Source organism: Anopheles coluzzii, chromosome 2 (assembly GCF_943734685.1).
Source record: "Anopheles coluzzii chromosome 2, AcolN3, whole genome shotgun sequence".
Taxonomy (NCBI): Eukaryota; Metazoa; Arthropoda; class Insecta; order Diptera; family Culicidae; genus Anopheles; species Anopheles coluzzii.
The window spans coordinates 100887251-100898272 of record NC_064670.1 but is presented as its reverse complement, the minus strand read 5'-3'; the positions used below and the strand labels follow the sequence as shown (position 1 = coordinate 100898272).

The 11022-nt window shown below is 50.9% G+C and overlaps 1 protein-coding gene across 1 annotated transcript; it reads right to left on the bottom strand.

The window, feature by feature from the left end:
* Window positions 1–152: 152 nt before the first annotated feature.
* On the bottom strand, window positions 153–10862 carry LOC120950625 (basic proline-rich protein-like). Its single transcript, XM_040368812.2, has 5 exons — window positions 10588–10862; window positions 3307–4229; window positions 2223–3238; window positions 1043–1870; window positions 153–965 (listed from the first exon to the last, which is right to left on the bottom strand). The coding sequence occupies exons 1-5, from the start codon at window positions 10588–10590 to the stop codon at window positions 298–300; spliced, it is 3438 nt and encodes a 1145-aa protein (XP_040224746.2). The 5' UTR covers window positions 10591–10862; the 3' UTR covers window positions 153–297.
* Window positions 10863–11022: the final 160 nt, after the last annotated feature.

Sequence of the window (11022 nt, the reverse complement as noted above, 5' to 3'; positions counted from 1 at the left end):
TGCAATGTAGCTGCTGCGTGTGTGTATCGGAAATCCAATTTAAATTCTATTTCTTGTTCCACTGCCCCAAACGTAAGTAATGTGCTGAAGCAATTTCATGACAACATTGAATTTAGCCGAGGGCGGAATGACCGAAATAATGAACACCAACGTTTTGTTAAAAATGTACAAGAGTAGAGAGGGGTTTACATTTATTGCTATTCACAGATGAACGAATCAACTTAAACAAAATAGTAAAGACAAAATTAAATGAACAGTAAGTGTACCGCTTGCGGGCACACGCAGAACCACCTAGGGCTAGAAGGTGAACGGTTTGTTTGGCCGCTTGTAGTGGTAGCCGTCTTCCTCGAGCGTGTGGGACGGCACTTCGCAGTTCGCACCCTGGCCACCGTTAGTGCAGCAGAAAGGCAGTACGCCACCGTTAGGGCAGCTAGGTGCAGGGCTAGTCGGAGGTGGTGGTGGAGGTCTCGTTGGGACCGCACAGTTCGGTCCGGAGCCTCCGTTGGTGCAGCAGTACGGTGGAATACCTCCCGCCGGGCATGCCGGTGGCGGTGGAGGAGGTGGTCGAGTTGGTGGTGGTGTTGGTGGTGGTGGGACGTAACAGTTCGGGCCACTTCCTCCATTAGTGCAGCAGTACGGTGGCACTCCTCCCGCCGGACAGGTCGGTGGTCGAGTTGGTGGTGGAGGCGGAGGACGAGTTGGAGGTGGGGTTGGTGGCGGTGGTACGTAGCAGTTAGGACCGGATCCTCCGTTAGTACAGCAGTACGGTGGGACTCCACCAGCGGGACAGCTCGGTGGTCGAGTTGGTGGAGGAGGTGGTGGCCGAGTTGGTGGTGGAGTGGGAGGCGGCGGCACATAGCAGTTGGGACCACTTCCTCCGTTGGTACAGCAGTACGGTGGCACTCCTCCGGCTGGGCAGGCTGGCGGTGGTGGTGGCGGTCTCGTCGGTACAGCGCAGTTAGGTCCTAAAGGCAAGGGGGCATGGTACATTAGAGTCACTGGCTAGAGATTCTATGGAATGAAGGTATGAAGATCTACTTACCAACTCCTCCATTGGAGCATGGTGGAAGATACTCGTTATCCTTGCCTGGAGTAGGTGGAGGAGGCGTGGGACGGGTTGGCGGTGGAGGTACATAGCAGTTGGGGCCAGTTCCACCATTAGTACAGCAGTATGGAGGAACTCCTCCAGCAGGACAGCTTGGTGGGCGTGTTGGTGGAGGAGGTGGCGGTCGAGTTGGTGGTGGGGTTGGTGGAGGCGGCACATAGCAGTTCGGGCCGGATCCTCCGTTGGTACAGCAGTAAGGAGGAACACCTCCAGCCGGACAGCTCGGTGGGCGAGTTGGTGGTGGTGGCGGTGGACGAGTCGGCGGAGGGGTCGGAGGCGGAGGCACGTAACAGTTGGGACCAGATCCTCCATTAGTACAGCAGTACGGAGGAACTCCTCCAGCAGGGCAGCTCGGTGGTCGGGTCGGCGGAGGGGGCGGTGGGCGTGTTGGCGGAGGTGTTGGAGGTGGTGGGACATAACAGTTCGGACCAGATCCGCCGTTAGTACAGCAGTACGGAGGAACTCCTCCAGCCGGACAGCTCGGAGGTCTGGTCGGTGGTGGCGGTGGGGGACGGGTTGGTGGTGGAGTCGGAGGCGGTGGCACGTAACAGTTCGGGCCAGTTCCTCCATTCGTGCAACAGTACGGTGGAACTCCTCCAGCGGGACAGCTCGGAGGGCGAGTCGGCGGAGGACGAGTGGGTGGTGGTGGGGGCGGGGGTGGCACGTAGCAGTTGGGGCCAGTTCCTCCATTAGTACAGCAGTACGGGGGGACACCTCCGGCCGGGCAGCTTGGTGGACGAGTTGGTGGTACTTGGCAGTTGGGTCCTAAAATTAAAGAAGTATTGATCAATGGCTGATTCATAAAAGCTTCTACGACTGTCAAACTACTTTCTGACCATTTTTTTATATTCAAACTAGTGATAAGGATATCTGAAATATTGTCACAGTAAGACCAATGCTCAGTAGAATTAAGATATTATTTCTTAGGTTCCTCAAGCATTCGATTATGAGTAACCTACTAAAAGGTCCTGATCATTATCAAAGAATACAAATCTCCAGCTACCCTAGCAGAACTCTGTTACTTCCTTGCGAGCTTCTGCGCGCTTACTAATTCAGTGGGCTGTCATTATCGTAGAGTGTACCATGATTTGCCGTTTAAACTATAAATTCTACTTACCGACACCTCCATTAGGGCAGGGTGGCAGATATCCATTGCTCTGAGTTGTCGGTGGCGGAGGTCTAGTCGGTACAACGCAGTTGGGCCCGGAGCCTCCGTTCGTGCAACAGTACGGCGGAACTCCTCCCGCCGGGCAACTTGGTGGGCGTGTTGGCGGAGGAGGTGGTGGTCGAGTTGGTGGAGGGGTTGGTGGGGGTGGCACATAGCAGTTCGGGCCACTTCCTCCATTGGTACAGCAGTACGGAGGCACTCCTCCGGCCGGACAGCTCGGTGGACGAGTTGGCGGTGGTGGCGGAGGACGAGTCGGAGGTGGGGTTGGTGGAGGCGGAACATAGCAGTTCGGGCCTGATCCTCCGTTGGTACAACAGTACGGTGGGACACCACCAGCGGGACAGCTTGGTGGGCGAGTTGGTGGTGGAGGCGGTGGACGAGTCGGCGGAGGGGTCGGAGGCGGTGGCACATAACAGTTAGGACCAGATCCTCCATTAGTACAACAGTACGGAGGAACTCCTCCAGCTGGACAGCTCGGTGGGCGAGTTGGAGGTGGCGGCGGTGGGCGTGTTGGCGGAGGAGTCGGAGGTGGTGGGACATAGCAGTTCGGACCAGATCCGCCGTTAGTACAGCAGTACGGAGGAACTCCTCCAGCCGGACAGCTCGGTGGGCGAGTTGGTGGTGGCGGTGGAGGACGTGTCGGAGGTGGGGTCGGTGGAGGCGGAACGTAACAGTTAGGGCCGGATCCTCCGTTGGTACAGCAGTAAGGCGGAACACCACCAGCGGGACAACTCGGAGGGCGTGTCGGCGGAGGAGGCGGAGGACGAGTGGGTGGAGGCGTTGGCGGGGGTGGCACGTAACAGTTCGGTCCAGAGCCTCCGTTAGTGCAGCAGTATGGGGGGACTCCACCAGCTGGACAGCTCGGCGGTGGCGGAGGTGGTCTCGGAATCACACAGTTAGGTCCTTGTCCTCCATTGGTACAGCAGTTTGGCGGAACTCCTCCGTTAGGACATCCGAATGGCGGTCTAAGAGAGGGAGAGCACAAAGTATGAAACGCTGCAGTATGGGAGCTGCATTTTGTGTGCTGGCTTACCTGGGTGCAGGAGTTACGGGTGGTCGCGTTGGTACTACACAGTTCGGTCCTTGGCCTCCGTTCGTGCAGGGCGGCAGATACTCATCTCCCTTCGGTGGCCGGGTGGGAACTACACAGTTAGGACCCTGTCCGCCATTAGTGCAACAGTACGGTGGGACTCCACCGGCAGGACAGCTTGGTGGTGGTGGACGCGTTGGTGGAGGAGTAGGAGGTGGTGGCACATAGCAGTTCGGACCGGATCCTCCGTTCGTGCAGCAGTATGGTGGGACTCCTCCCGCTGGACAGCTTGGCGGAGGTGGACGTGTTGGTGGAGGAGTTGGGGGCGGTGGGACGTAACAGTTAGGACCGGATCCACCGTTAGTACAGCAGTACGGAGGTACTCCTCCTGCGGGACAACTAGGTGGGCGAGTTGGCGGTGGTGGTGGGACGTAGCAGTTCGGACCAGTTCCGCCGTTGGTACAACAGTACGGAGGAACTCCACCGGCTGGGCAACTCGGTGGTGGCGGCGGCGGTCGTGTAGGTGGTGGGGTTGGAGGCGGTGGCACGTAACAGTTCGGGCCAGTTCCTCCGTTGGTACAGCAGTACGGCGGAACACCACCGGCCGGACACGCTGGAGGTGGTGGTCGCGTTGGTGGAGGTGGCACATAGCAGTTCGGGCCGGATCCTCCGTTAGTACAACAGTACGGTGGCACACCACCAGCGGGGCAAGATGGCGGTGGTGGTGGGGTAGGGACTACGCAGTTTGGTCCTTGACCGCCATTGGTGCAGCAGTACGGTGGTACACCACCAGCGGGACAGCTCGGCGGTGGCGGAAAGGGTACTTTCGGGGGCGTGTAGTCGTACCCGTTCTGGCCCAGGACGGTCGTTATCTCAGCATTGCCGCTAGATGCCGCTAGCAGACAACCGAGTAGCACTAGCAATCGCTGAAAGTGAAATAGGAAAAGTATTTTGGTTAGAAAATGAGGTTATGTGGGGTTCTATCGGTATGAATTGTATGACCGCAGAGGGCAAATCGAACTCAAGCTGCCGTACATCTTGATGCCTCATCGCACAAATCATGTTTTTCACGCCATTGCAAAGCTCCGGCGATGGTGGGTGTTCAAAGCGACGCTCAATTTATTACACCTCGTTAACAATGTGAGGCATTCAATCGCATTCAAGCGAGTAATATAAATCATCTCTTCTCTTTGGGAGTGTGAAAATCTGTACACACCGCAGATCAAAGAAATGTGTAGCAATTTTTCGGTCTGTTGGAATGAAAGAGTAGTAACAGAATTAAACAGCATTTAGAAATATACTTAAAATCTTCATAATGCAACTAATTTTCATCGGTTCTGTTAAGTTTAACCTTTTAGAGAATGGTTCACACTTGATGCTAGTGGTCATAATTACGATCATCTGGAACGTCCCCGCAAGTGCAATTCGATCGATAATTGGTAAAAGATTGATTATGGTTGCCTGAGACCGAACGGCTCAAGCTCGTACGGGTTGCCTAGCAACGGCTAAAGCTCGTGTGGGAACGTTAGCATCGATGCATCGACAGTGCAGGACCATGTACACCACCCTGCCCAACCATCATCGGTGATGACCTACTTTCTGTGCGGCCGAGATGGATCTACAGTCAGCGCCGAGCCACATGCGTGTTGGCGTACGGGGGTATGTGATTCTTTATATTTTCGGCAAAGTTCAAGCTTTTACTTTCATCTCACAGCGGCCAGAGTGTGAACAACGATCGGTTTCATCTTTCATTATTTTTTGGCAGGCAGCAGATTCTTGACTGCAAGACCAAGCGCGTCTCTGTTGTTTGGCAGTCAGTGGGCAGGGTGGGGAGTTCGCCGCCCTAAGATGTGGCAAGGTGTGGTAAACCTTTGGAAAGGTGGCTTCATTTATAGCGCAAAAGGTTATGAAATGAGAAGGGTAATCAGTGGTGAGAAGGTGTAGCGTAATAAAAGCTGATCTTGGCGTTTGTTAACTAAAGCACAATTTTGTTGCTTTGATCAAAACAACAAATCTTAATTCAAAGAAAAGGTGGACAATAACCTATTTTAAGAGGCGTCAATTAGAAATTAACGCTTTACGTTACATCCGGGTTCGTTTCTTCACTCCCGTTGAAATCGTTCGTCCGCAACGCGTTGAAGCTGTCGCATCGCAAAAGCGTTTGACGCGTTTGACGTTCTATCGAACTTTTTACTACCTAGAAACCGATACATTGTGGTTGCTCGCTGAGGATGTATGTGTGCGCGTGCGTGTGTGTATACCGATTGGTGCATCTTCGAATGACACACTGCAGCGGTGAGCAGCATTCACACAGTGAGGCAGTATTGTGTTGCGGTTTATCGCAATTGTATGACATAACTTTATCGCTTTAAATGTTAAAGGTAAGCATAGACACCCAGAAGATGGGATGGCTTGCTGACTGTCTCTCACCTTACCAAGCCTGGGGGGTTTTGTCACAGGTCAACCGTTCGGTGTTTTAGAGTGCATCTTACCCATTCACGGCGGCTAAATAAAGGCCTAACTATACCATATCATTTGCAGTATGAGTGGATAGAAATAGACAAAAAGTGTTCGAACTTTCTCTACCGACCCTGACCTGGTCTTTCTGGTGGATCTTTAAATATTTTTAAACCGCCCGAGATCAAGATCAAAATAAATTTACACACCAACAGACATACACACAAATTCGGGCTATTTGGTGCATCGCGTAATCTCTTCTCGTGTGTTCGTTGCCATGCGAACAGTATTTGCATATGGTTGTTTTTGTTGACGCATGCCCAAAAACGTTAAAAAAAGACGATTTTGGACCTAGTTTTTAGCCGGTTTGGGGTGTTGGAAAACCTGGACCATTTTAGAGATCAGCCTGTGCATTGTTTCGTAACAGATTTTGGATCTATAAGTTGGCCTTCAAGCAATGGCAAACGTGGACGACCCTCTCGCGGCTGTGACATTGGGATGCTGGCCGACTAATAAATATGTTATGAGCACTTTGACGAATATGTTTCTACATTTCTAATGACACCACGCACCGATGATGAATTACCGGTTTGGGGCGTTCCAACAACACGCAGTTGGGAGCTGCCGGGGCCCAACCGGAGACCCTTCAGCTTGGCCAGCTGCAGCAACATTTCGACTTGCGCGTTCGAATGTAAATGTCGACGATCGTGCTTTTGATAAAAGGATGAAAAAGGAGCGACGCCCTAAGGCCACGGATCTGTGGTGTGTGTTTTCTGTTTCTTTCTCTTCTGCTCAGCTGGTCACTTTTGGAGGGGGTTTTGTTGGGATCACACGAGATACCGTTGATGCGCGTGAACTACTCCCGGCTGATCATTAGGTAATCGATCGGACGATCGGAATTTTTGTCTTTCTTTTTTTTGCTACCTGCGCTTTGTTTATGAGGATGGCTCCTCCAAATTGTGTGCCGTGATGATGTCTAGGTGTCTATGTCAAGCACACAACAGCCTAACCTTGACGGGGGTCGTAAAGAGGTGTCCGGCTGATCCGGGCATCGGTTCGGGCGTGGTGGAAAAGGGAAATGTTTTTATAATTTAATTATAAACTCAGCAGATTTAATCCAAATTGGTTGCCAACTTGGTGCAGCACACCTTTGGAAAACATCGTGTATGCTAATATGCCTGTCGCTTGCTTTCGATCGCGCGTTGACCTTGGTCCACATTGTGTTTTGAAAAATACCTATAAATTGTAAATTAAGATACCGCAAATTCGCATAAATTAATCGTTTATTTCTTTGTTCGAAGCTTGTTAACGAATCATAATTTCATGGCGAAATCGAAATCGATAAACAACACATCCCAGCTCAGCTATGCTTCGTAATGAGCTGCCGGTGTGACGTCCCTCAGGTTAGCCCTCCACCTCAAAAGCATATTGAGAAACAACAGAGCAGTCGCGAAACTCCTGCTCGCACAAATAAATGGGTTAGCATTTTCAATTATCAACTATCGGCAATGGAGCCGCGCATTTCATAACATCTGCTTTCTGCTCTTCTGGTGACATTTTGTTGCCGTAGAGAGAGAGAGGGTCATAGAGACACATAATAGCATGATAAACACTCCAATCACTTCGCGAACCGGGAATTGAATGGGGATTGCTGGCAAATGCAACTTCCACGCCCGAATCGTATTAAGCTTTCCAAAAAGTAGAGGAGATATTGTAAGTGGCCACCTCGCGTTAAAAAAAAGTGCACAAACAGAACTTAACCTCAATTGGTTGTTCACAAATTACGAGTCGACGGCGTTCTGCGAGCGTCGTTGTTACACTCTTCCAGTTTCGAATTGGAATCGATTGAACTTTTCAGCGCATCATTAATCAACACCGCACACCGTTTATGGTTATTGGCGGTTGTCGGGCGGGAAGGGGGTCGTCCAGCAGCTCGCCTCACTGGGCCCCAATCGTTGGAATGTCGTTTGCAGTTGGTTTGCTGGCTGCCCGGCCCCTTTCGTAGCGTGCAAAAATGAACCGTGATAAAATGGGAAACCCCTTCAGGAGGAGGGGATTGGCAGAAGGTCTGCCAAAACGCCCACGATGCGCCACCGTCTGGGTGAAGAGGTGCAGAATAGCATAGGCGTTTGTGTGTGTGTGTTTTTGTAAGGGTGCCAAACGAGCTCAAGGTGTGGTGCAAATCGTCCGTTTTTTCATCTTCACCACTCGCCAACGTCAAGTGCTGCCGAAGTAAGTCGCGAGCTGGTTGGCTGGCAATGTGTTAAGTGATTTAAACTGATGAACCTAAGTAGTAATAAGTGTTATTACTAGTGCACATGATGATTGGATGATCCTTCGATGCGGGCAGGAGCTCGCCTGCAGCGAGGCGTTGGATACAAATTATAGGCTGCAGAGACGTCTATCAAGATCCGGTGTATTTTAGAGTGTGATTGATATTTGCACAAGCGTGCGCTGTGCTGGTAGAAGGGCAGAGGGGGTCTTTGTCCCGTGAAACGAAGTCATCGCGTGTGGCGAATGTCTCAAATTTCCTCTGCACGAACGTTCTTTTCTCATGTCAATGTCATTTTTCGTATCGAACGCATCAACCAAACACCTGCCTGACGTAAGAACGCGATTTTGGAATGCTGTTACTTAACTGTAAACAGCAATTATAACATTAGGGAGAATATGTCTTGATCTTTAAGCCTAAAAAAGGTATTTGTTGGTCAGTTTAAAAAAAGAAGAATAGCAAATAACTTCCACCCCTTGTTACGCTGAAACATAAATGGCAAGACCAACACCCATCACCAGCAACCAATAAAATGAAACATAAATCACTTGCTGCTTGATCGCCGGGCCCACCGTTTGAGCGTTGGGCGGCGGCGTGAAGCTTCCTCCATCTATCATTCCCTCGGCTGTGGCGTTGTTTATTTTTGTCACAGACAAACACACCAGTCTCGTCACCAGTTCTATTTGTGTGCATATCCGCGTGCGATGTCGTAATCGTGCCTTGCCGCGTGTTATTAAAAGCGTCATCCTTACGGAACGCCAACCAGCTTCTCTGGTGGCTCCTTCGCATGCTTCTCAGCACCCCTTTCGGGCATGACCTCTGCCACAGGTCGGCCGTCGGCGATGCAGCGATTAATGTTGGATCCATAACCGAAGGCGTTTATGAGAAATGCGTTTATGCCCGTTTGTGCAGAAAACGAAGAAGAGAGAGCGAACGAACCAACAAAAAAAAACATTGCAAATAACAAATGAGCCTCGCAGCAGCGATTGACGCCTTCGCCGGATGGGGAGGGACTTTTATTGCATGTGTGCCAAAAAAATAAAATTATATGCAATAGAAATGTCATGAAATTACAACACACTCCGCATAGAAATGCGAATGGATGAGGGCAAAAAAAGCAACGTCCAAAAATCTCATTTTAACTTCACCACTCGGGTCAAACGTCAGCCGCGGAGCCTTTGGCAGCAGCAAACACGCAAGAATAGACACAAACGCACGTACAATGACCCCGATTGCGGAAAGCATGGGAAACTGACACCCATCTCCCGGGCGCGCTAATCAAACCCACCGGCTTTGGACACAAATGTCGCAGAAACGAGCATAAAAATGTGTAACCCGTCGGTGCAGAACATGCACCTTCACACACACACACAAAAACACACGCGAGCGCGATCGTACTGGAAATTACACAGGATGCCACCGGTGTGGCGATGATGTGGTGGCGTAGGGCTTCGACCATTGGCGTTGCATAATCCGGGCGCGATCGGCGATCGAACTTCGAAGTTAGAAGAAGGAAAAAAACTAATAATCTTACAAAGGCACCAGCAGCAGCAGCAGACACTTTGCCGAAAAGGTTAGCGATGAGCAAACGGGGAAGATTAGGTGTTTGCGGTGCAGTCCACCCCCTAGCAAGAGGGCAAGTAAAAAAGCTACAACTCCCCCAACCTCAACATGGGGAGGTCAGTGCATTTTTCCTTTCATACTTCTCCATCGTGTCGCAACCCGAGCGTAAAGAGGGAAGTTGTGAAAAAGTAGGAAAAAACAAAATACCGTGCGGGAAAATTCGTCGTGGAACATAAAACAAAATGAGCTTGCAGCGCTCCCTGCACTCTTCCCGCCGGACGGTTCGTTTTGGGGGTTTTGGGTGGGAGGGTTGGACTGCAGGTGGTTCTGTTTTGCGACATTTGCTCCTTTTTTTTGTTATCGCTCAGTTTTGCACCTCAGTTGCATGTAACGAAGTCGTTTTTTGCCTTTTTCTTTGTTTTAAATTGCTCGCAAAAAAAGGGTTTCTACCGACTCAGTGTTTTTACCATTTTCCAATTGTGTGTGTGTGTACGTACGTTTGTGTGACTTTATCATTTGTCCACCCTTGCGATTGGCTTGCGAGCGTTAAACGAGCCAGCAGAATGAACGTTGTAGAAAAATGTAAATACAGTTCTCACGACTAAACGTTTTGCGTCAAGCCGGCAGGCCGCAACAAAGTAAGTTGCTGCCGTTTTGTTCGGCTTACACATTTTCCTATCACAATCCATGCAATAATGGCCAATTACTAATGCAGCTCATTGGAATCGCAAGTAAGAATGGGAAAGGGTAGCTGAATGTCAATTATATCTGCGATGAGCAGTGATCGCAAGCGAAAGGATATTTAATTTGAATTTTCGCACGTGTCCCACAGTTGCGATGAGTGGTTTAATGAGGTTTTCACAGAAAGACACAAGGACACACACACGCGCAAACGCATAATCTCACAGTCGATAGAAATGTCACAACCCGGATCTGCAGTACGGAACACTCTCCTGCGACAAAACGTTTGTTGTAAAGCATTACATTCTCACCATTTTGTTTTGCACGATCGCACCACGATGCTACACGAAATTCCGACGCTTGGCAGCGTCCACGCAAGCACTGAGTGTCCTTTTTCAAATTGTCCTTTTGCACACCTTTGCACAAACATGCACTCCACCACTCACGTACACTAAACAAACACGCTCAAACGCTCCCTGCAAGTCGTCGTGCAACACGTGTGAAGTGCGCTGTGTCGTCGTTGCTGTTGTCCCGCTAGCGCCCGGGCACATAAGGTTCACACGACTGAACGACCGATCCGTATGGCACGGTTTATTTATATTCGTCGGCAGATTTAGGGTGGCTGCCGACCGTCCATCCGTCCCAGGCAGTGGGGGGAGTGGGGCAGCCCCACGTCGAAACGTGGACGGCCCTGGAGCACACGCAGCCTTACAGGAGACAGGCGGCAAGCTCATCAACCGTCTCAT